Below are 24,043 nucleotides of genomic sequence, written 5' to 3'. Positions count from 1 at the left end.
AGTAGGCAGGTTGGAGTCTGTCCTCAAGATCTTAAGAAAGACTTACAACTACATCTGTTTATTAGTCAGGGATGCCTAACGCAATGACGTCAAATGCGGTCTGCACAAACGGTCAGCTCATGTCCATTGAAGATCAAGTGGCCATCACTCCGAGAAGGCTGAGCGCCGGTGATTTCCTTCTGGGCATCAAACTCTCCTTATTATTTATCAATCACCTCTAATACCAAATTAAGTATCAACTAAAAGCATTGATCATATAATTTATTTTAAAATTTGTTAGATCCTTGGAGTAAAATATTTAAACCATAGAAGATCTTTAAGTAGACGCCAAGAGTTGTGATTTGTGGTTACAATCAGGAGCGACAAACTAAGAAACGAGAAATGTGACATTATAAATTTTATTGATAATATCTTTTTTGAGACGAGCTTAGAGTTGTGATTAAGTTGCTTCTGTCATATTTTGAAAGCCCCAAATTCAATTCATGGGAACCATTTTTCAACAAATGGAGAAAATAGATTGTATATGAGAACTCCTTAAACCTTGTAGATGTTATAGCTCCATGCATTGGGTATAATTAGCTTTTTATCCTAAGATATTGATTAATAGGTAACTTTTATTGAATAAATTAACCTTGGATTTTTGAATAGCTTTAGAATGGGGAGATTGAAAGAGGAAGAAAGAAGTTGAAATGGAACTAGAAGATAATTTATTTGGTCATTAGCTAAAGGTTAAAGGAACGAACAAGGAACTTGAACTTAACATATATGTATAGGAGACATCAGATTGAGGAAGTGACCTTCATCCAGTTGCACTACACTTATGCTTGATTGTGTAATTTTTTCATAGGTAACAATATTCATACTAAATATTACAAAATTTCACATACCTTGAGGATAAAAAAAATGTCAAAGAGTTGTTTTTCATATTTCATGGCATGCTTTCTTTTTTTTTTTTTTTACTGTTTAATGGAATTGCCATCTTAAGTTTTTATCATTAGATTAAAAAAAAATGTTACAATATTGTCATATGTGAGTAATTAGGATCAATAAATCAAAGTACCTATGTTGAATGGTGTAATGGCACTTAGCATTGTGGAGCTTGATGAATTTTAAGAGTAATTATAAATGTAGATATGGTGTACCAATATCTAGGACATGTTTTTTAATTCCCCTTGGTTTGCCTCTCCACAAGCAACATGCAGGTGGCCTCCATTCACACTGACATGCTCTTATCAATGCACAATTGATTCAAGAAAATTTAAATTTTTTTAAGCAATTGCACGTCTAATTATCATCTGCTTCACAAGAAATTCTAATTGAATGATGGCTTATTTTCAATTAATTTGATTAGTTTATCTCTATGAATCAAAATGATCCAAACAAATTCGTAGATGGCACTTTCTTTGGCATTATAGTAGTATTTGGGGTGACTGCCACAATCATTTATCAACCTTACGCTGCTCTTAGTATTTTATGAATCTCCTTAGTATTGGTGCGCACATGCCCATGGATAGAATAGTGCTCTTTAACACGCAGATGCTTCTCATCATTATTCTCTTAACAGATTTTTATTCTGCCATATCCATTTCTAATGTACAGTCCTATTTTTTGCTCTGCATATTATGCCCGTTAATATTTGAAGTAAATGCTGCAACTTTCATTTTTCTTTGGGAACCATTCAACAAAGTTCTCTTTCACTATATCTATATGATGGATTGGTTCTTCATTTGTTTCCTGCAATAGGATCACTGTCTTTATCCAAAGAGGTAGGCAGGTTCGAGTCCATCTTCAAAATCTCAAGAAAGACCTTCAACTACATCTGTTCTTTAGTCAGGGACGATCTAACGGCAAAGACATCGAATGCAGTCTTTGCAAATGGTCAGGTCATGTCCATTGAAGATCAAGTGGCTATCGCTCTGCGAAGACTGAGCTCCGGCGATTCCCTTCTGAGCATCGGCCTCTCCTTTGGTCTCAACCATTCAACTGTCGCCCAGGTGACCTGGCGATTCATCGAGACCATGGAAGAGAGGGGTATTCAACATCTCCAATGGCCAAATTCTGAACAAGAAATCAAGTCAATCAAATACAAGTTTGAGAGAGTCCGGGGTCTGCCAAACTGCTGCGGAGCCATCGACACCACCCACATCATGATGTGCCTGCCTTCCGCAGATTCTTCCAACAAGGTATGGCTTGATCCTGAGAAGAACCATAGCATGCTACTCCAAGCTGTTGTCGACCCCGAAATGAGATTCAGGGACATTGTTACTGGATGGCCGGGAAGCATGAATGAATTTGCCATCCTTCATGACTCCGGCTTCTTCAAGCTCTGCGAAAAGGGGTTGAGATTGAACGGAAAAACGGAGCTCAAAGAGGGATCTGAAATCCGGGAATATATAATTGGAGACTCAGCTTTCCCGCTCCTTCATTGGCTTCTCACACCTTATCAAGGAAAAGAATTATGTGCTTCAATGGTGGAGTTCAATAAGAGGCACTCTGCCACTCGAATTGTGGCGCAGAGGGCATTGGCGAGGTTTAAAGATATGTGGAGGATAATTCAGGGGGAGATGTGGAGACCAGATAAGCATAAATTGCCAAGGATAATTCTTGTTTGCTGTATTCTGCATAATATTGTTATTGATTTGGAAGATGAAGTGAGGGATGAGATGGTGCTGTCTCACCACCATGATTCTAATTATAAGCAGCAGGTGTGCAGCTTTGCTGATAAGGATGGAGTTTCTGCAAGGGATAGGTTGTCTCGTTATTTGTCTGGAAGGTTTCCTCCATGAACTGAGCCTTAATGTTGATTGTTCTTCTTCTTCATTTTTTTTTCTACCATACAATTTACGAACTATGGTTATCTTCTGAACTAATCTTTTTTTTCTCTTTATGCTAAAGAGGTACTTCTTGCTGGCAAACACCAGCTGATTTTTTTTTTTTTAAATCTTCAATTGTATTTGAAGATCTTTTTAAAAAGCATTAATCTTTGATCAAATCTGACATCTGAGTTTCTCCTTCTCTGATGGGTAATTTCAGCTCCGTTTCGCTTCATGATTTACATCACACAATATGAAATGATGAACTATGCTCTACCTGAAGATTTATGTGTCCTGTTGGACATATAAGTGGAAATTATTTGTAAACTTTGGGGCTTGTGCTTGCTGATTAAACTTTGAAAGATTAATATACATACCACTTAATTCTTATGTATCTACATATCTAGCACATAAAATTCAATTTTTACAAGTCTCCTTAAACTTACATGAAAAAAAAAGATGCATTTCACTTTTTTAAGAGAGAAAGGTTAAAATGATGACATGTTGTTATAGGATATGAAAACTTAGGAGGTATAAATATAAAAGATAAAATTTTGGAGTTAGAAATGTAAATATATTGGAATTGGGTTGTATTAGGCAAACGCCCCTTCAAACTTTTTGTTTGAATAAGAATTTATTCAGCTCAAGGAAAGATCATAAGGGGCCAGAAGGGAGTGCAGGAAGAGTGAAAATATATTTTGTGCTAATTGCATGTTAAAGCTTTGTTAGCTTCTTTGGAGATTACTCAACCTGGTTTCTTCTCTCTCTCTCTCTCTCTCTCTCAATGAAGAATATCCCCTTCAGATGCGTGGTATTATTATAAATAGAGACATTTAAATCTTATTTTTATAACATGCAATATTTTTGTGTTGCATATAAAAGTATTTGGCCCATGGAGTATGATAGCTGTAGATTTATTGTGTATAACAAAGCTGCCCCATATGATAATAAGCTCTATCTTTCTGAACCAACCGAAAATCTCTTTATGGCAATCAATCTCATATTCATGTTGAAAGCTTTTGGTACCCAATCAAAATACATTCAGATTTCAGATGATAAGTATTCCTGTTTCCAGTGCTCATGAACTTCCAAACACCTTTAAGGCCCCTTGGAAGTTAGTTTCATATTTTAATAACTGGAAACAAAATAAAACCTTCATACATATGAATAATTGAGTATAATAAACAAGAAAATCATCTTAATACCTGAATGAAAATAACACAACATTAATCCTAATGGCAATTTTTGCTATAATTTGCAAAGTTCATCAGGTTTATGGGTGGGCATTTTAACAGAAATAAAATTTTCCAGACCTACATGAATATAGCTCGCAAGTTCCATGACAAAAACTCTCCAATCAAGTTTAAAAAATCTTCAGAGCTTGCTCGATCATCTCATCATTTGAGAAGGGATCTGGCTAAGTGTTCGCGTGCTGTTGCAAGGGCTTGAGTTATAGTCTGTGTGGAGGAAAATTTGGCCAAATTAGATCCAAGTTCTCAAAAGATGAATAAATAGATAAATAGTTGGGAGATTTACATACATAACACACAATTCTTATATGCTTACATATTCTAACACCTAAACTTTCATATTTACTTTTATAGCACATCGGTGTCTTAAAACTATGCAGGAAAAACTGGGTTTCACGAAGAATTAACATATATTAAAATTTTAGTGTTATGAATGTAAATATGAAAATTTAGTTGTGAAACATATAAATACAAAGGAATTGGTGGTGTGAATGTAACTGCCCCTAAAAGGTTTTCTATATCTCGCTTTCTGGTGGAGTGAGAACTCGAGGGATAAAGAAATTTCATGCGTTTGCAACCATCATAACAGGCTAGTCTTAAACCGCAAAATAAATGTTTATCGGTAAGAAACCTGATTATCAAAAGATGAACCGGAATGTCAAATGAAATTAAGAAACAAAAAAATATTTTACCAACATACCAACATATAAATAAAACAAGATTCACATGCATAACACACAATTCCTATGTATTTAAATGTCTAGCATCTAAACTTTGATTTTTATATTTATCCCACTTTATCTATGCTTGAAAAAGGTGTTTCACTTTTACTAGTAATAGTTGTATGTTTCACAGCTTTGAAAACCAAACTGAACTGGCCGGTAGGAAAGGTCCAACTAGAAAGCGGGCATAGTTCCAGTCTGAGTGGGAGTAAGAATTGGATTTACAGCGAACCAACATGGAACCGCTCGAACAGCCGGTCCAACAAGAAATGCGAAAAACCATTCCCAATTTAAGAGAACCGGTCAGTTCCCTCATCATCGACGCAATCGCCTCACTATTTGTCATCAACTTGAAATGAATTGTTCTGGTTCTTTTGAATCTTCTTTCGCCATTTGGATAAAACTTTTCAAAATTTATAAGACTTGTCTCACCGCAACAAGGAAAAAAAAAGGTACAATGGAGAAGACAATGGGATGAAAGCAATCCATACGAGTACTCTGCATAGGGAGTTTCCAATGGAGAAGAAAGCCATTGGAGACAGTCGAGAATGGACTTTTGAAGAAGAAAATGATTACACAATGGCAAAGAGTTCCTCAGCAACACGTGGCAGAATCAGCAATGGGAGAAAGGGCAGCCAACCATTTCGTAGGATCTCATGCTAGCGTGGCAGATGAGAGCACATGGGAACCGCGAGGAAAATAAGTTATATGATGGTTGAGCTGCAGATTGGGAGGGATGTTTCAGTAGATTTTACAACATTTAATTTTTATTCATTATAACCTTTTTATTTAAGTTATTATGGTGTGATCTTATATTTCATATTTATTTTTTTTGTAAATCAATTGTTGTTAAATTTTGAAATAACATGCCAAAATCATTATGGTGCTAGTTATTTAAATATTGAGGCATTTATTTAATATTTCATAATCAATTTTTTTTAAACTACATCATTTATATCATATTTAAATAAATCTATAATTTATTATGTCGTCCGGTTCTACCCCGGTTCAGCCTTTGAACCTAGAACCTATCCCTTTACCAATTCAATGTCTGGTCTGGGTCTGAGAACCTTAGTATTTTTTATATGACATGAAAGATTCAAGTATTATAAATGTAAAAGAACAAAGTTTAGGTGCAAGATATGTGAACATATAAGAATTGTGTGGCATGTATAAAATGCCTCACAAAACAAATAAAGTCATTGAAAAGAATGCTTTTGTTTGGATTATGAGCACTCCTCTTCTATCCAACAAATTGAATCAAAACTTGAACTGATTCTCTCTCTATTTCTCTCTTGAATATTTGTATGATGATTCTTTATTTGCTTGTGTGTCAACAAATGGTATGATAATTATGTTTTTTTTTTTGGTACCTGCTCAGACAATGAAGACATCCCATCAAGGGTATCTGAGGTGGTCTTCCCAGCAATGACACTAGCTTCAGTTTCCAATATCATCCTGAAAGCAAGAGAGTTCCAAATAGCATAATTATTTTGTGGATTACATATATAGCATTCACTTACGGCATTGCACCGTGAAAGAATGATGCCTAGCACGCTAGAAAGAATTGAGCACAAAAAATAATGTTTTAATCATACAACCTTTGTTGTCAGCTGATTAACAGTGCGAGACCAATTTTTTTAAGAAGAATAATGTTTTAGTTACAAAACATTTGTTCTATCAGTTGAAAATTCAGCTAAAGTTGCAAATTAGTAAATATTTCTGAGGTCAAGATGTAATGAAATAAGCAGAACTTGGCCTACAATAATTTAAAACAAAAAAGAACAGTTCTATTGGCTGTCTTTCACAAAAATACCTTTATTTTGAACTTATATTCATCATCAACAAATCTAATTAGTAATAAAACTTTAAGGTTTGTGCGCAAATTGCATGAGGAGAAAAAAAGCTACCCTCCATCAATAATTTCATCGAGGCACAAAAGAATCAGATCCAAATTTTCAAGTGCTGTCCTCTTGTCTACGTTATTTCTGTCATGAAAAGGCATCCAACTATCAGCCATCAAAATTTAATAGAAAATTGTTGCATGGCTTAAAACAAAATTATATTTAAATACCGAAGTAATGACTAAAAGTTTCATGACCTGAGAATAAGACCAACTGCATCGAAGAATCCCTGAAGCACAGTTGCTAGTATAAGCTCATTCTCATTGTCCCCACCAGTAACATAAAAATGGAGGTCCTGAATGAACTTGTACACAACAATGTAGCCATCAAACATGACTATCTCAGCTGCAAAGATTTGTTGCTCATTCAGAATCCAACAAAAAGCTTAAATAAGTTGTTCTTCATAGCCAAAGGAAAAAAACAATCAGCATTAAGAAGGCAAATACTTTTAAAGCTTGTTTTCTTTTCAGTGCTAGAGAGAAATGATAGAAGCCCCGAATTATCAGGAATACTGAACAAACATTAGAAAAAGTTTTAACGTGATTATAAAATATGGTAAGCCAGACAGTATAATATTATGTAAGCGCATGGATAACTAAGTACAATTTATCAAACAAAAAATCTGTTATAAGACTTGAGCGCAAAAGTACGCTGTTAATAGATTATATGCTTTTGACAAATGCAGACAATTGGAATCACTACAAAAATACAATAAAAGTATTGTTACCAAGGATTATAATCACTTTCACAAGGTTAACTCTGTTAATTTGGAATTTATAATCACTGTGGACTGGAGCCAGATTGACTTGGAAAAGAAAGGTTGATTAAAGCTGAAGTGTTAAGAGCGGAACCGTGCAAGTATTATCATACAGCAGAAAGTTTTAGAACGAAAGCGGTCCTAGTTACTAGCTTACCGATATGGGCAAAATGAAACTGCTACATATAGCAATCAAAGAGTTCGACAAACCTATAATGGAATTTATTTTCAAGTGATAGTGAACACCAACCATTATTATTCAAATCATTTTACTGTCACTAAAACTAGCGATCATTTATTTTATTTTGGTGGTAGGTTATTTTTATTGTCTGGAGTTCTAATGAGGCATTTTATTAAGGACATTTCTCTCATTATAGATAAGTTAGTCGATTGGAGACAAACTGGAAGCTGAGAGTGAAGTGCGCTATTATGTACTTCATTTTTCATTTTCTTTACTCCTTTCTTTCATCTGTTCATCCATTTCCTTCATCTGTTCATCCTTCCTTGTAACTCTCTTACCGCTCTCAAGCCCTTTTCACTCTGCAACCAACCCTTCCTCCTTCTAATACCCCAAGTTGAAGCCATCTCTTCATTATCTACCGTACGTTAATCCTCCACATAAATACAAAAAAAAAAAGCTACATAATAACTGTACCCGAGAAACCCACAATTCCTCCCAAAACCTTCCTGTACTAGTTATATACAGGATAAATCCCATCAACAACACACACAGACTATATCTCATCCCATCTATTACTCTTTGGCAATCCATCTTATAAACAAATCTCATCTAACACGGCTCAAGTAGTTCCATGGCAAGCAGAGCGATCAAGGCCGATCCTAAGAAGCTGCTACAAGGGAAGTTGAGCAAATAAAGGATTTTTTTATGTTTCGCTACATACAACAACAACAACAACAGCAATAAAGCCTTAATCCCACTACGTGGTATGTTGTGCTACATGCCAATGTCTAAAAAAGAATAGAACTGCACTAACCTCTATGGTAACATAAAATGAAGCATGAACGCACATACAAGCATCATGAAGCTGGTTCAAACAATACTACTTTTGCAAAAGTTGGCTTCTCACCAGAAAGTAAATATAACATGATTTAGGAAGAACAGAGTAATTACAAAAGGATGACCATAACATCTCGACATTCAACCCTTGTCTGCAAAGATTTTAAGCAGTTGCTTTAATCGTCCGAAAATACCATTCCCAACACCATAAGAAAACCCCCATGCTCAACTGATGAAACAATATCAAACTTGACTGCAAATCCCTGCAACTAATTCCATGCTTGAGTATAACAATCTGTTCGTTATGCCTCAACCATACAGTTCAGGCTGATATCACCATGCCTCAGCCATACAGTTAAGGCTGATATCACCATGAACTCCAGAGTTAAGCACATTCATTAATACCTCAAGCCAACTGTTGACCCTATGAAAAATAAATAAATAAAATAACTAATATTAATGGAAGTTTTGGAGTGAGATATGCAAATCCATAAGAATTAAGTGCTATTTATGTAAAGGCCCCAAATTATAACAGGGTCATTAGTCCACTGGCTAACTGACGCGCAGACAAATCTTTGTTTGTGCTTGAGATCCAGTTTGCAACCCACACTACATAAATTTTCTTTTTATATCCAAAATCCCCTCAAAAAGATCAAACAACAAGATTGCCAATAAAAAGAAGCATATCAAAATCCAATAAAACAATACTTATTCAGATAAAATCATTCAAACTGGCAAAAGGGATCGACTTTTGTTGATTTTCAAACCATGGTACATGTATTAATATGCATATAAAATAAATAAATAAGATAATTGAAATCGAGAAGGTACAAATCAAACAGATTTGAGTCAAACCAATGCAAATCAAACTAATCCAAGCCACAAGATGATTAAAAACTAGTGCTAGATCAGCTCAAAATCCAGCTCCTTATCAGCCTTAAACCCACCAAAATAAGATTGTAATAAAATTAGCCAAACAGTGAGATTGCAAAATTAAAAATATTTCAATACAAATAATTTATAGCAAGCTAAAAAGCTTATTAAGCATGACTGACCAAAAAGACATAATAAGATTATTAAATTATTTCTCATGAAAGCTGTTGTTGGAGAAAAGCTGAGAAGAAAGCTCCTACAGATATTAAAGATTTTGAGGATAGCTTAACTATTACATACTCCAATATTATAATAACAAGCACAAAATACGCTCGCCAATCTACAAGAAGCTTCTAATCTTCTACATGAATCAATTAATTAAGCCGTCCACTGGCTGAGCAAAAATCATCAAACATAGAGTCCACGGGTAGAAGAATAAAACATGTTTCTGAAAATTTATAGAAAATTAAAAATTAACAATAGCCTGTATTCACCTTCAGTTCGAGCATTTGTCTTTTGCGTCTTGGTGAAAACAGATTTCTCAAATGCTAGCTTTGAAGCATTGGTTGGCCAATCATCAGCATAGTACTTAACAGCAACACGCTTCCCCTCAGAGTCCAGAAGAAGAATGTTTTTAACAGAAGGGTAAGACTCCTACATGCAAAAACAAGTAGATAAACAATCAATTAATCACCAGGAATAGAGGCCTCCACCGACAAAAGATAAAAAAAATCCTGTTAGTTTTGAAAGACAACTTTAAGAATAGATCTGTAAAATACAAATCAATTTTCAAGCACATAATAACTGTAGTAGTAATGAGCCTATTAATTAGACTAATAATATATATATATATATAGGCTCATTACTACTACAGTTATTATTAGCTTTTATGTGCTTTCTTTACTTTCTATTTCCATATTTATGTATTTCTTAGTTGGTCTATTTCTGAATTTATTTATTTCCTTCTATGTGGGTCTTGTAATATGTATTTATACCTCTTTTCCTATCCATGAAAGCATTAAGCTTTATTCTCAAAAATTAACAAGGAATCAAAGCCATGGTTCTAACCCTAAGAACTTCTACCCAAGCCGACGGCCACCTGCAGGATTTTTGTTGACGGCCACCTGCAAGATTTTTGTCGACGGCCAAACAACAGGATTTCCAGCCACTGGCCAAACAGCAGGATTTTTTGTCGCCATATTCAACGCCTCTACCCTGTGATCCTAGAGCCATATTCAGTGCCTTGCGATTCTAGCGCCTTTACCTTGCCGCTATTGCGATCCTAGTGCCTTTACTAGATTTAGTGCAACGCTTTTACCCTGTTGTCGGTCAAACAACAGATCTCCAGCTTGCATGTTCTTCCTGGACGGTGTTTCCAGGGCTATTTCCAAACTGTTGAGTCTTTCTCTATCCAGCCTTCAGGATCATCCTATGTCTTGGCAACCAAATATCACATTTAGCTCAATTAGATTCATGGTGAACTCTTCCACCACTGAGCCTTCTCCCGATGGTGTGTACTTGAGTTCACCGGAGGGTCGACAACAATCTCAATTCCTTTGCAGACGGGAGGACCAAAAAATCACAGAACTTTCTTAGCACTCACCCATAAAATGAACGGATCTAATTTTCTTTAATGGTCCCAAGTCGTGTCTTTGTTCATCAAGGGATGTCGGAAATTCAACTATCTCACAATAATGATTCGGGAACCTCCTAAAATTGACCCAACGTATGAAACGTGGGAATTGGAGAATTTCATGATCATGTCATGGTTGATTAACTCTATGGAGACTACAATGGGTACATGTTTCTCCCTTCTACAAATGCCATTTGGACTGCAGTTCGAGATACCTATTCAAATATAGGGAACTCCAGCTAATTTTATGAAATTTTCAAAAAAAATTTGCAAGGCTAAATAGGGATCGAGAACCGTGAACTAGTACTACAATGACTTGGTGGCCTTATGAATGTAATGTGATCTCTACTATAACTACACGGGGGAATCTTTGATAAACTTTTCCCACTTTCTAAAGATTCTAGAAAAGATCATATATTTCAATTTCTTGTAGGCCTTAACAAAAACTTTGATGAAGTCCGGGGCCATATCCTTGGTCGGGATCTCCTTCCTTCTGCTTGACACTCGTCCATGCCATCTCGAGCCACTGGCTCCACTTGTGATTAATGTCACAAACTCAACCATATTCGGGACAAATGTTGGAAATTCCATGGAAAGCTAGCATACAAACCGTCAGCCAAATCCTCATTTGCTAAGGGTCTCACAACGATACCTAAATCTGCTACAATACAACATGCTCCCACTCGAAACACTCTGAAATCACTGATGGAACAATTAATCAAATTGTTTGGATCCAGTTAGCTCTCTTCCAATCCATCAAACTTTCATATCCGTCAAGGTAGCATTCTTATGATACTTCTTTTGTCTCTTCTAGTCTATGAATTATTGATTCAGGTGCCACAGACCACATGATTGGATGCTCTAAAACTTTCTCGACATAATATCCATGCTCTAGAAAAGATTAGTTAAAATTGTTGACGACTCGTGTAACTCTATTACTGGTAAATGGTCGATTGTATTAACAATCGGTCTAACCACGAAATTTGTGTTACATGTTCCCCAGTTGAAATTCAATATGTTGTCTGTTAGTAAGTTGACCCATGATAGAGATTGTATTGCTAATTTTCTCTTGATATTTGTAATTTTCAGGATTGTCGTTCGGGGAGGATGATTAAAACAGTTGAGCAAGTAGTTCGGCTATACTTCTTCCAAGAGAAAGGCATAGAGAACGAGAATATTTGTCTCAATCATTGCAGTTTTTATCAATTATTAAATTTCATATTATGTTGTTGTATTATCATTTGAGTCATCCCAATTTTCAATATTTAAAACAATTGTATTCATTGATGTTTACTAATAAAAATCTGCCTAAGTTCACATGTGAGATTGGTCAATTAGCTAAACATCATCACATTCCATATTCACCCCACCTTACACACCTTCCGCTCCTTTTACACTTATTCAAAGTGACTTGTGGGAACCCTCTCCCACTTCCAACTACACTAATAAAAGGTGGTTCCTTACTTTAATTAATGACTACACTCGAATGACGTGGATCTATATACTAAAAGATAAATATGAAGATGTTGACAATTTCAAATACTTTCACTCCATTTTTACCCAATTTAAAACGCTCATTCAAGTCCTTTGAGCCAACAATGACCGTCAAATTTTTAACTCTATTTTAGGTGAATTCTTGATGAGTAAAGACATCCTCCATCATAGCTCGTGTACGACGCTTTTCAACAAAATGGGGTATTCAAGAGAAAAAAACTGACACCTTCTCGAACAAGCTCACTCCATTATGTTTCAATTTAAAGTCCCGAAAAGATTTTAGAATGATGAACTTGTTGTCACCCATCTCATCAATAGAGTCCCCACAAAAATTCACAACTTTAGAACCTCTTTAAAAATCTTAATGTCATGTTCACCTACCAATCAGTTCTTCACCACTCTTAAGCCCAAAATATTTTGAAGTGCGATCTTTGTTCAAAACACTGCCCCTAATTGATCTCAGGTCTATAAAATGTGTCTTCCTCGGATATTCTGCCACTCAAAAAGGTCATCGATGTATTGATCCTACCATAAATAAACTTTATGTGAGTGTCGATGTCTCTTTCTTTGAAAGTGTTATCTGCTTTCTTGTCACTGCCTCAAATAAAGGTTCTTGATTTCATGGACACTGTCCCTTATCCGACCCCTGTGGATATTTCTCCAACCACTATATCCAATGAGTCTTTTTCCCGTGGATCCGCCACCTACCAGATAACCAGAACCTCCTCCTATCCTCCACGTTTATACTCGGTGCATTAGTCCTGATGTTCCTACTCTATAGAGCGACAACCCCAGAACTAACCCCACTCTGAATGAGAAGGTGAGTTCTGTTAAAATATATAATCATGCAAGCTCTCTTTATTCCATGGAAAATATACATATCTTTTTTTCTATAGTGTATCATCGTACTACAAAGCGTTTGTCATTGTCCAGACGAATCATCATTTCCCATCCACTATTGAAGTAGCATTAACTGATCCTTCTTGTAAAGCTGCAGTAACGGATGAGATGAATGCTCTTCAACAAAATCATACATGGGATATTGCGGATCTTCCTCCAAGTGAGAAGGTTGTGGAGTGGTGTTGGATTTTTAGTACCGAGTTTAACTCCGATAGATCCTTTGAACACAACAAGGCACGGTTAGTCGCTAAAGGCCACTCACAAATATACAGAATTGATTATGAGAAGACAATTTCTTCGCTTGTTAAATTAAACACCATTCGGGTCATACTTTCTCTTACTGTGAATTTGGATTGACCCTTGCTACAACTAAATGTCAAGAATGCGTCCCTAAATGGGGACTCACAGTGGAGGTGAACATGTGCCTCCCTCCAGGCTTTGACTCTACTTTTCCCCGGGGACAAGTTTGTCGACTACGGAAGTCCCTCTACGGACTGAAGCGATCCCTAAAGGCCTAATTCGACAAGTTCACAATTATGGTAACGAGTCATAATTTTTCTTCGGCCCAATTACATCATACTCTCTTCTTTAGGCATTCCTATAATGGCCAAATTGTTATCCTCATCGTCTATGTCGACGATACTGTACTCAAGGGATAATCTACCAGTATTGGAGTCAATGAAAGGCATTCTTGCTATTTCATTTCAACTGAAGGACTTGAGATTGCTCTGATATTTCTTAGGCATAAAAATTGCTCGGCATCTCGAAGGATTTGTCTGTCACAGTGCAACTATGTGTTTGATAAATTGACTGAGAATAACCTTCTCCTATGTAAACCAGTGGTTATCCCAATATATCCAAATGAGAAATTAGCTGATGTTCCCAATGCAGTTCCGGTGGACTCACTACCAACGGTTTGTAAGGAAACTCATTTACCTCGCCCATACTCGCCCCAACATTTGCCACGCAGTATGAATTGTGAGTTAATTCATGCATGATCTCTATAAGCACCATTTCTGAGCTGTCCACAGAATTCTTCACTACTTAAAAGGCACACCAGAGTCAAGTTTATTTTACTTGAGGCACAACTCAAGTTCTATTGTTGTTTACACAGACACGTATTGGGCGGAGTCGTCCATGATCAACGATCAATCTCATGATATTGCTTATTTATGTGGGAAAATCTTGTCATGCGGAAAAGCCAAAAAAAATTTGGTTGTAGCTTGGAGCAGTACAAAAGCCGAGTTACGCTTCATGTCATTGGTATCTATGAAGTCCTATGGTTACGCATCATGCTCTGTGAATTGCGAATGTCATTCTCTAATCCACTCAAGTTGTTCCGTGATAATAAAGTCACTATTAGCATTGCTCATATCAGACCAATCATAGAGAGATTGACAGGCACTTCATTAAGAAGAAGCTTAATTCAAATGAGATTTGTATTCCATTTGCCCCATCCAATGATCAATTAACAAATATCCTCACCAAGAATCTTCTTCGGTCATTATTTAACGACTTCAAATCCAAGTTGAACATGATGAACGTCCATGCTTCAACTTGAGGGGAGTATATTAGAATTATTAGCCTGATTACTAGGTTAATTATTGCTGCAATTATTATTAACTTTTATTTGCTTCATTTATCTTCTGTTTACATATATATGTATTTATACGTATGTATGGATGTATGTATATGTAAGTATAGATATATATGTATGTATATATATATATACATTTTTTTTATAAAGGAAATCGATATTTGACAGAAGCCTAAATATCGATTTTCCATGCATTTTTTTGCCCCATGATGAGAGCCCGCGTCATGTGCCAAAAATTCCAGAGCCCCCACGCCACGGTGGTATCAAACCCTTGACCTGAGGGGACTTATAATGACCCCGCCACCAATAGGCCAAGGCTTGTGACACGTATATGTATACACACACACACACACACACACAGATATATATGTATGTATGTATGTATGTAGTATGTATGTGTATATATATATATATATGGGGACTTATAATGACCCCGCCACCAATAGGCCAAGGCTTGTGACACGTATATGTATACACACACACACACACACACACAGATATATATGTATGTATGTATGTATGTAGTATGTATGTGTATATATATAAGCTGAAATGCATGATGCATATCATGTTAAACGCAATGCAAAATTGCTTTTTTTTTTCTGCAGGCTTTAATAATTAGCAGGAGCAGAAAGCCATTGGCACAGATTCGTAAGATATAGTTTCTTAAGCTGAGTTTTATTTTACTTTTACTTCTTTCTATGATAATATATAAACGAAAGATCCCATAAACGTAATTTTACACCCTGCTAAAATATAAACTGTATAATAATAGCAAAGATCCAGAAATATTCTATGGTTCTTTTAGTTGATATTAATATAACATATAGTGAGTATCATTAAAGGGCTAAACAAATCAAAAATGGAGATAGAGGGATCCGACATGAAAAGCAGCAGCTGAAGTATTGATATACGTAGTTTAGCGTTTTAAAGAAATGGAAAAATGTGTCATACAATGTCATATCATGACAGAAATCAACAGGTATGTCAATAATGCCATAACTATAAAATCTACAAACAACTGTTTAATCTACTCAAAATTGCTCCTATTAGATGGGATGGATTTTGTCGTTGAATGCTAACAGAAGACTCAAAAGTCTCGTGGCAGTGGTAGCAGATGGAGAAACAGTAAGGAGGGCTTTGTCATACCTCATCATGAATGCAAGAAATATATATATATATATATATATATACAACAAAAAGGGGAACTAATAGGTGATCGATGTTTGAAAAAAAGCACTATGCTTAATGCATAAGAGCATGGCATGACAAAGTAAATGCTTCACTACCCAGTGCTTTATGATAAATCTTGCAAATATAATAAAAAGAAGGGGCAGTCAAATACATACCACCAAATTCTTTTGTCTTTACATATATAACACCTAAACTTTACTTCTTGCATCTACCCAAATCATATCACAATAAAAATAACACTATTTGAACTTTTAAAAAGTGACATACACCTTTTTATGCCTAAGTAATCTGGCATATATATAAAAATTGAAGTTTGGGTGTCAGATATGTAACTTCATAAGAGCAGAGTGGTATGCATGTAAATCTTCCATTAAAAAAATAAATAAATAGCACAGGTGCATAAAGCTACATATGGGCGCATGAAACGTAGGTAAACAAGTTGCTTGCTAATACTCCGTTCTTGCACAAGATATATCATGAACCATTAGAAGATTTTATGAGTCAAACTAGGTAAGCTAATAGGTGATGGACTTGATTAAAGTAGGATGTTTTAGTGTCTTGAATTTTTATTGCATATCTAGCATGCGAAACAGACTTGGATGAAATGTAGCAATGAACTGATGCAAAAAGATGCAACTTTTATGGTTAGTTTTAAAATAATTATTTACTAATTTCAATTAAAATTGAAAATAGTTGAAATCTACTTCAAATAAAAAACAAAATTTTTAACAGAAATTAACTGCAATAAATTGAAGGTCAAAGAAAGTCATATAAACAATTGAAATTTCTTGCATAAGAAAGACATATGAAGGAAAACCTAATTAAAATTAATTGTGCTTTCAAACAATAAGATAAATAAGAGAAATGGAAAAAAAATGAAGGGAAGGAACAAAAAGCTGACTAACAAATAATTCTCATGATTGAATGATGACATCTCTCTCAAAATATTTCAACTCTCATACTTTTTTAAGGACTAGTTCACAAAAGAGCAAGAAATATTTCAACATCCAAAATACTCATTTTATTAAATGATATAAGTATTTTTTACATGCCTCAAAAGACTCCTTATGAACATCAATAAACACAAAATTAGATCAATAACAAAAAGAAAGAAGAACACATAGAACCACAGAAGCCCATGAAAGTCAAAACTAACTACTCATAATATTCTAGAGTAAAGGAATCTATGAGTTAGCATCGCTAATCACTTACATAATAGCTTCAATCAAAGGATCCCAAATAGGTATGGTAACTACTCGAAGAATGGCTACAAACAAATAACCCTAATTAGCTATAGTAAATGCCCGCACAAGAAACTATAGGAAGTGTCCAAAAAAATTGTCCTCAATAATATAGGAATATATCATGTCATCAACTTTACTCGCCTTGAAAATTCCAGCTCCAACAAACTATTCATTTAAACACTTCCAACAGATCTTTGATATACAGCATCATAGTAGAAAATATCTTATTAGCAAAAACAGCTTCAGAAATCATAGCAGTAAGAAAAAAAAAGCTAATGATGCATCGGATGTGAAACTAGAATTAGGTGACAATAAAGAACAAATGGCATTGATTGATGTTTAAAATTTATACCAACCTAACTTAAATAGGCAGAAAGGAGAATAAATATTCACGCATCCCACAAACTGTAAACTTTCCCTTTGAAAGGCATCCCTCACTGTTATCATCTTCATATTAAGGTAAAACTCATCAAGAAGGTAGCTTTAATATTCTCCAAAAAAGAGGAAAAATGTTTCTTTTAAGATCATTTGACATTAAGTCCTACCTTCACCCATCTCTGAAGAGCCCCTGTGGAATTTTTTATTCAATATTCAGCTCATTGACTATTGCCTAAAAAATGACCCAACGATTATTATGCCACTCATCCGATATTCATGCATACTAAATTTTAAGCACCTACTCATAAAAGAAAGTTCTGAAAGCCATAGCCTCATCCGTTACTGCTGTTTGTATGGCACAAATGCAATGCTCCTCCTAATGTATAAAAATTTAATTAAGAAATCAGTGCTTCAAAATAAAATTGAAGCAAGTTTATAGATTTTTATAGTGAATGTACATTTTTCCCCCGCATCAACACCACATTATCTGTCAGCTTCCAGCCAACACACTTTCCTAAACTTAAACCACAATGTACAAGCTATGAACCATCTCAATCATAGAATTTCATTCTCGACTACGTTAACCGATTTGGTTTATGTGACAGCACAAAAAGCTACAACTGGAAAAAATCAAGCAGATTCACGCGCGAACACCAAATTCAGGGTCAGCTAAATCGAAACATTAAATTAAAACGAGCATTAACCCAGAAAATCCGAAAAGAATAAGAGAAAAAAGCAACATTAATCGAGGGCACCGACTCGATTCCAACTCTTTACAAGATCCATTATAGTTTTGAAAAAAAGATATAGAGAAAAACTGGGATTAATAAAGCTTATAGCTTAAATTAACTGAGGAGAAGAGAATGCCGATCTCGATCGATCCAGATCGGCAGGAAAAAAAAAAAAAGAAGAGGTGAGAGTATTACCATCCGTAGAAAAAGATGTTGGAAAGCGGAAAACGCTTGCAGATGAGATCGCCGGAGTTAAAAGGGGCGATTGATGTCGAACAGATTCGAGGGACGACGATTCTCACGGATCCGATCAGCAACTCGAAACGACGATCGATGTTTTCGACCTGTCTGGTAAAGGGTTTAGAGCGGAATGTAAGCTGGATTTAACCTAAAAATCTTGACAGAATGTCATTTTGGACAAAAGAAAGCCTCGGATATGATAAATCCGGATTTCACCGATTTGGGCCTTACATCCCAGATTTACTGAATCCCGTATATCGGTGGATTTAGTAAATCAGTGACGAACGCTTCGCGCGAAAAAGAAGACGTGGAGTTACCTTCCTCAATGGTTTCGGGTAGGAGAGCAGCGGAGAGAGGATAAAAAATGGGAGTTTCGGGTCTCTGTAAGCCGCGCTACTGTCCTTCAGTTCTCAGCTAACTCCAATTGCGACTATTGCGAGGCTTCCGTCACGAAGGAGGAGAGTTTTGGACGAAACAGAGAGGGAGGTAGATGGGAGGGTTTCGGGGTTGAACAAATATTGCATCCGGGTAGGGGTGTAAACGAACCGAACACGAACGAACAAATCTTTTCGGTTCGTTTAAAATTTAGTTTGTTTGAAATAAGTTCGTGTTCGTTTCTTAACGAATGAGCCGAACACGAACCGAACACGAGCTGTTCGCGAACGACGAGCCAATTTGACATCCCTATTATTAATATATAAAAATAATATTATATATTAATTATATAACTTATATTATATAAATATACAATATCTATATTAGTATATTACTACTATAGTATAAAATTTAATGTTTTAAAATATAATAAATTTTTTATATATAATTATTTTATATTATTTTATATTTCAAACAATAACGATTCGAACACGAACGAACGCATCACTGTTCGTGTTTGGTTCGTTTAACTAACCGAACGAAAAAAATTTGTTCACGTTTGTCTCGTTTACTTATCGAACGAATCGAACACGAACTCATTGACGAACAGAACACGAACTGTTCGCGAACAACGAGCTTTTTTGACAGCTCTACATCCGGGTCCGTGGCTCCGGCAAAAAGTTGTAAAGTGGTGCTCACTCCAATTTCTCCATCAATGTGGACTCATCTCTCCCCCGTGGACTCCAAAATATGCCACTAGTTCAATAATTCTTGTGATTACCCTCCAATAATTTCGCAGAGGAACTTCAATAAGTCTCTAATAATATCTCAATAATACTTCAATAACATCATACGAAGAACTGATCTAATAACACCTCAGTCCCGCTTCAATAACTCCAACAGAACAATTTCAATAATTGCTTCAATAGCATCCCACAACACCGCGCGGTCAATCGTTTCAATAACTTCAGCAATTCCACTTCAATAAGCCCCGCAGAACAACTCCAATAAGCCCTCAATAATGTCACAATATCCCTTCTATAAGACCTCATATTTAATAATTGTTAAAAAAAAATATAATGTTACCATCTTGGTCCTCTAATGGAATCAGAAACGAGTTACACTATACAAAAGAGTTAATGCGGCGTAATCGGGGACTTATTGAAGTTGTTCTGCGGGGTTTATTGAAGTGAAACTACGGATATTATTGGTGCAGTTCACCACACGGTATTATTGGGGGTTATTACGACGTTATTGAAGCGGTTATTGGAATTGTGAGTTATCGAAGTGGAATCGCAGAGGTTATTGGAGCAGTTCACCGCGCAGTGTTATTGAAGTTTTATTAGGGGGGATATTGAAGCAGTTATTGAAATTATTCTGCGGGGGTTATTGAAGTGAAACTGCGGAGGTTATTGGATCAGTTCATTGTGCGGTGTTTATGAGGTAGGCCTAGTGTAGCACACTTGGTGGTATATTACTGAAATTCGCACACAGAGCTGCGTCCACGCTCCGTATGAAAAATTTTTCTATATATTGACTCCAACTTCTTCCCCTATCATTGTTGAGTTTAACATCTCCACCCGATACCCACCCCATTTACCTTATTTACTAAGTTGTATGTATAGAAGAGATTAAGTGGCATTTATGCCTTCTCACCTACATGATAAAGTGATGGGAATTAAATGGTATGTATATAAATCTTTCCTCACGTAATTTTTTCCTCACGTCGATTAAATAGTCTGACAAATGACAATAGAGAAGTGAGAAAAAATTTAGGGTTACAATTTTCTATTCATTTCTTCTTCATAATTAACTCATTTTAATTTAAATAAGATATTTATTGTAATTATAAATTTAAAAAATTAAATTTTTAACATATTTGTAATTTTGAGAAAGAATATTGAATAAAAAATAAGGATATTTGAAAATTTTAAAGAAAATATTAAATTTTGAAATCATTTATTTAAAATATGAAGATCCATTATGTCCTAAAAAAGAGTGATTTGCATATATACCATTGAAATCTTATGTATTTACATATCGAACATCCAAACTTCAATTTAAAATTGTTCAAATTAGAAACAAGAAAGCGATCATTAACACAAATTTTGTTTAGGAAATTTTAATGCTAAACTCCTCATTAATATCTTATATATTTTGAGATTTTATTGATTTTAGTTTATTAGAAATGTTAAAGCAATATGAATATTTACATGACATAAAAAATTTAAAAAAAAATTATATATACTAATGTGGTACAAAAGAGTATATATATATATATGCAATTAATATATATATATATATAATTGAATGATTAAATGGATCAATGAAGTATTTTAATAACAACAAAATGATCATAATGCTCTTTTTTAAGAATCTATAAATATACAATTTTTGTACATATTCATGAGAGATATCATAGAGGAGTAGAAAGAAGAGAATTCTTAAACTTGAATATCTAAATAGTTGTGATCATTAACACTCAAAATTAGTTGTTTACTAATTTCTATGACTAATGCCGACCAATGTTGACACCATATTCATTGTTCCCTTAACTCAAAGTTTAGTGTCATCTTTCATCAACATTTGGTCCCATAAGAGAAGAATTGATTTAAAATATCTAATATCCAAAATAATCCATTGAAAATCACATGATGCATACAAAGGACCCATATCAGATGTTAAAGACCGACCATCATCTTTATCAATCGTCCTTATATAAGGAGAACAATTAGGCCAACTATCAGTTGTCGCTTTATGTTTAATATTTTAGGTTTTCTATTGTTTGGGCATGCCAATGTTCAACATTTTTTAATTACTAATGCCCAACATCCACTTCTTCATTGATCTCTCTAGTTATAAGGAGATTGATAGAACATGTTTTTGATCATATCTCAATGCTTACATTCTTAATGAAATGACATTTAAATTTTGCAAATGTTCAATATGACAGCTGCTAACATATAGCATGTGTTCGTGGTCATCAGTCTCTCATCTTTTAAGGAGAATGGTCAAATAAAATATTAATCTTTGTGTGACATCTAATATTTCTAGATCATTTCCTAACATTAAACTTTTTGTATTGTTTGATGTTTATCAATTGTTAATGTTTGATGCTTGACCATCAATTGATATTCACGTATATAAAAAGAATGATTGAACAAAACACCAAAAATCACTCAACCTCAAATTTATCCAATCAACTACATGTAATACATGCTAATGTTTAACTTATGTTTGCCATCAACGCTTGATTCCATAATTTTTTCCTCATAAATTGAATTATCTAGTTTACCACTGAGAATATGTGATTTCATAACATTCCTAATTGATTGTTGTCTCACATGCACCCATTTCTAACATTCCAAATTAACTGTTATCTAATATGTGCCTTTTTTTTAACTTCCATCAACCGACTGATTTTATTTTTTTGTCAAAATAGAATAATCAAGCATATAATTTTTTTATCATCTAGCTCAATATTTAATTGATTGATGTATATTAATTGTCAAAAGTTAACATATAATATCCTTCAACTACTGACATCTAATAGCCTTTTTCGTATTCCCTAACTCCCCTCTTATAGGGAGAGCAACTGAAAACGTTGCCTGTTCATTGTTTTAAGGCCCCTTTTACTTCCAACACAGAAGATAGCTTCTATTATAGGTATCTAATATAATGTATTATTGCCTTCTCAAGTTATAAGAAATGGTATAAAAAGGTTGTGAGGAAGGCCATCATTTATAATAAATAGCTCTCACTAATAAAATTATCTCAATTAAGTCAAACTTGTGATTTTTCTATTTCTTAAGTTTTATTTATAAAAAAAAATATTTTTCTACGTGATTTGCTCTTAACTTAATCTAGTGTGAAGAGATTTACATTCAATACTAAAGCAATAAATTATATCTACCACTATAAATATCAAAGCTCTTGTCAGCATATTCAGAGACTATGATTTCATGACATTATTGTTTAAAACAATATCTGACATATTAGGAGTCTTATCATCTAAAGCATAAGTTAAAGCTTTTTTTTTTTTCAAAATATCATAAATTTAAATTAAATATAGTTTCAGTGTATTTTTTTATCCTCGCACATGGAGATTATGACAAGTTGAAATTAAGAAAAATATTTTTGAAACTTACTAATTTTTTCAATTTTGACACAAGCTCACATTCAAATTAAGAGCTCTCACCAATCTCATTGTTAATCTTACAAATAATGATTGATAGTTTACTTATATATAAACAACATAATTGAATTTGTTAAACACATCATATTAGCTCTAATTTATCTAGCTAAGTTGACTAGTGTTGGTCAATGGCCAGGGAATTTAGTGCCCTAATTGAATAGAAAAGACTCAAATGAGTGATTGATGAGAATGAGATTCATTTGATGGGCCTAATTTTGTATTTTTTTCTAAGAGAATATGAACTTTTTCTTTTAAATCTTGAACTAAAAGTTAGAAGGTATCAATAATATTCTTATGATGTTAAGATGCATAACATATCAATTTTGATTTATTAAGGCAAATTATCAGAGTATTCACCGTGGGATTAGTAACACACTTAAATAGTGGAATAAATGAAACTTTTATCACCATAATTGATCAATTAAGCCATACTAATGGATGTTTAATTAGAAATATGGACATAATATTTTCTAGGTTGATGTGAAGTTGAAAATTGGTAACCAATATGACTGATTCTTATTAATTCCCCACTTTATGAAAAGCGCTATAATATCCTTGCAAAAGCCATCTCTCTCTCTCCTCTTGTAAAATAATATGAAATGGGCAATGTGAAAGTTTCTCTCACATGTGCCTTGTTTTGTGATTTCATTTACATTTTTCAATACAAATATAAATTTGTATTAATCTATAATCAAATATGAGAATATATCACAAAGATTCTCAAA

At 34.4% G+C, this 24,043-nt stretch overlaps 2 protein-coding genes across 3 annotated transcripts in view; one reads left to right on the top strand and one right to left on the bottom strand.

The window, feature by feature from the left end:
* The window catches only part of LOC110018671 (protein ALP1-like), a 40,489-nt gene extending 37,356 nt beyond the window's left edge, over positions 1-3,133 (top strand). Inside the window, exon 2 of the mRNA XM_020716059.1 lies at positions 1,744-3,133. Within this exon, the coding sequence (XP_020571718.1) occupies positions 1,744-2,786 (1,043 nt within the window). The 3' untranslated portion in view covers positions 2,787-3,133. The remainder of the gene's footprint in view (positions 1-1,743) is intronic.
* Positions 3,134-3,820: 687 nt separating this feature from the next.
* Positions 3,821-19,270, bottom strand: LOC110018687 (coatomer subunit zeta-2-like). Of its 2 annotated transcripts, none has more exons than XM_020716086.1 (7): positions 19,066-19,270; positions 18,704-18,856; positions 9,832-9,991; positions 6,887-7,034; positions 6,696-6,773; positions 6,159-6,243; positions 3,821-4,270 (listed from the first exon to the last, which is right to left on the bottom strand). In XM_020716086.1, exons 2-7 carry the CDS (start codon positions 18,704-18,706, stop codon positions 4,211-4,213), a joined length of 534 nt encoding a protein of 177 aa, XP_020571745.1. In that variant the 5' UTR covers positions 18,707-18,856; positions 19,066-19,270; the 3' UTR covers positions 3,821-4,210. The 2 variants fall into 2 exon arrangements, with proteins under 2 accessions (XP_020571745.1, XP_020571746.1); XM_020716087.1 differs by having other exon boundaries at positions 18,704-18,852.
* Between the last annotated feature and the right edge of the window lie 4,773 nt (positions 19,271-24,043).

The sequence above is a fragment of the Phalaenopsis equestris genome, unplaced genomic scaffold (genome assembly GCF_001263595.1).
Source record: "Phalaenopsis equestris unplaced genomic scaffold, ASM126359v1 Scaffold000030, whole genome shotgun sequence".
In the NCBI taxonomy this organism is placed as follows: domain Eukaryota; kingdom Viridiplantae; phylum Streptophyta; class Magnoliopsida; order Asparagales; family Orchidaceae; genus Phalaenopsis; species Phalaenopsis equestris.
This window is presented reverse-complemented; position numbering and strand designations above follow the sequence as displayed.

Coding starts and splice junctions, on each gene's coding strand:
- LOC110018687 (XM_020716086.1), bottom strand. Junction 7,035..9,831: donor GACAAATGCTCGAACTGAAG/GTGAATACAGGC, acceptor AAATCTTTGCAG/CTGAGATAGTCATGTTTGAT. Junction 6,774..6,886: donor GCAGTTGGTCTTATTCTCAG/GTCATGAAACTT, acceptor TTTTCATGACAG/AAATAACGTAGACAAGAGGA.